At 68.2% G+C, this 509-nt stretch overlaps 1 protein-coding gene across 1 annotated transcript; it reads left to right on the top strand.

Moving 5' to 3' along the window:
• Positions 1-9: 9 nt before the first annotated feature.
• LOC104915999 (nitric oxide synthase, endothelial-like) lies at positions 10-477 on the top strand (the record flags this gene model as incomplete). Its single annotated transcript, XM_010726970.2, has 2 exons — positions 10-309; positions 382-477. Coding segments are annotated over 2 exons (396 nt in total), but the record flags the coding sequence as incomplete, so codon positions are not given.
• Between the last annotated feature and the right edge of the window lie 32 nt (positions 478-509).

A 509-nucleotide genomic window follows, 5' to 3' on the forward strand; every position in this document is an offset into this window, starting at 1 on the left:
TTTTCCCTCCCACTGCCCCCCATCCACACACCAACACCCCCCCATCACCCTCCCTGCCCCACATCCCCCCACGCCTGGGGTCTCCCAGAGGGTGGTGCCACGGCCCCCCACCCCTCCCCACACCCCCCAACGCGGTGGTCCCACAGGGAGAGCTCTGCAGCCCACGTGCAGCGGCTGCGGGAGGTGGAGGCGGCGGTGCGGACCACGGGCACGTATCAGCTGCAGGAGGCTGAGCTCATCTTTGGGGCCAAGCAGGCCTGGCGCAACGCGGCACGCTGCGTGGGGCGCATCCAGTGGAACAAACTGCAGGTGGGACGCACGGCCCCACAGCTGTGGGAAGGGGAGGGGGGCTGGGGGACAACGAGAGCGCATCGCCCGCAGGTGTTCGATGCTCGGGACTGTGCCAGCGTCGGGGAGATGTTCGGGTTCCTCTGCTCCCACATCCAGTATGCCACCAACCGAGGGAACATACGGTGAGGGGGGATTTGGGGGGATTTGGGGTGGGATGG

Source organism: Meleagris gallopavo, unplaced genomic scaffold (assembly GCF_000146605.3).
Source record: "Meleagris gallopavo isolate NT-WF06-2002-E0010 breed Aviagen turkey brand Nicholas breeding stock unplaced genomic scaffold, Turkey_5.1 ChrUn_random_7180001863571, whole genome shotgun sequence".
Classification (NCBI taxonomy): domain Eukaryota; kingdom Metazoa; phylum Chordata; class Aves; order Galliformes; family Phasianidae; genus Meleagris; species Meleagris gallopavo.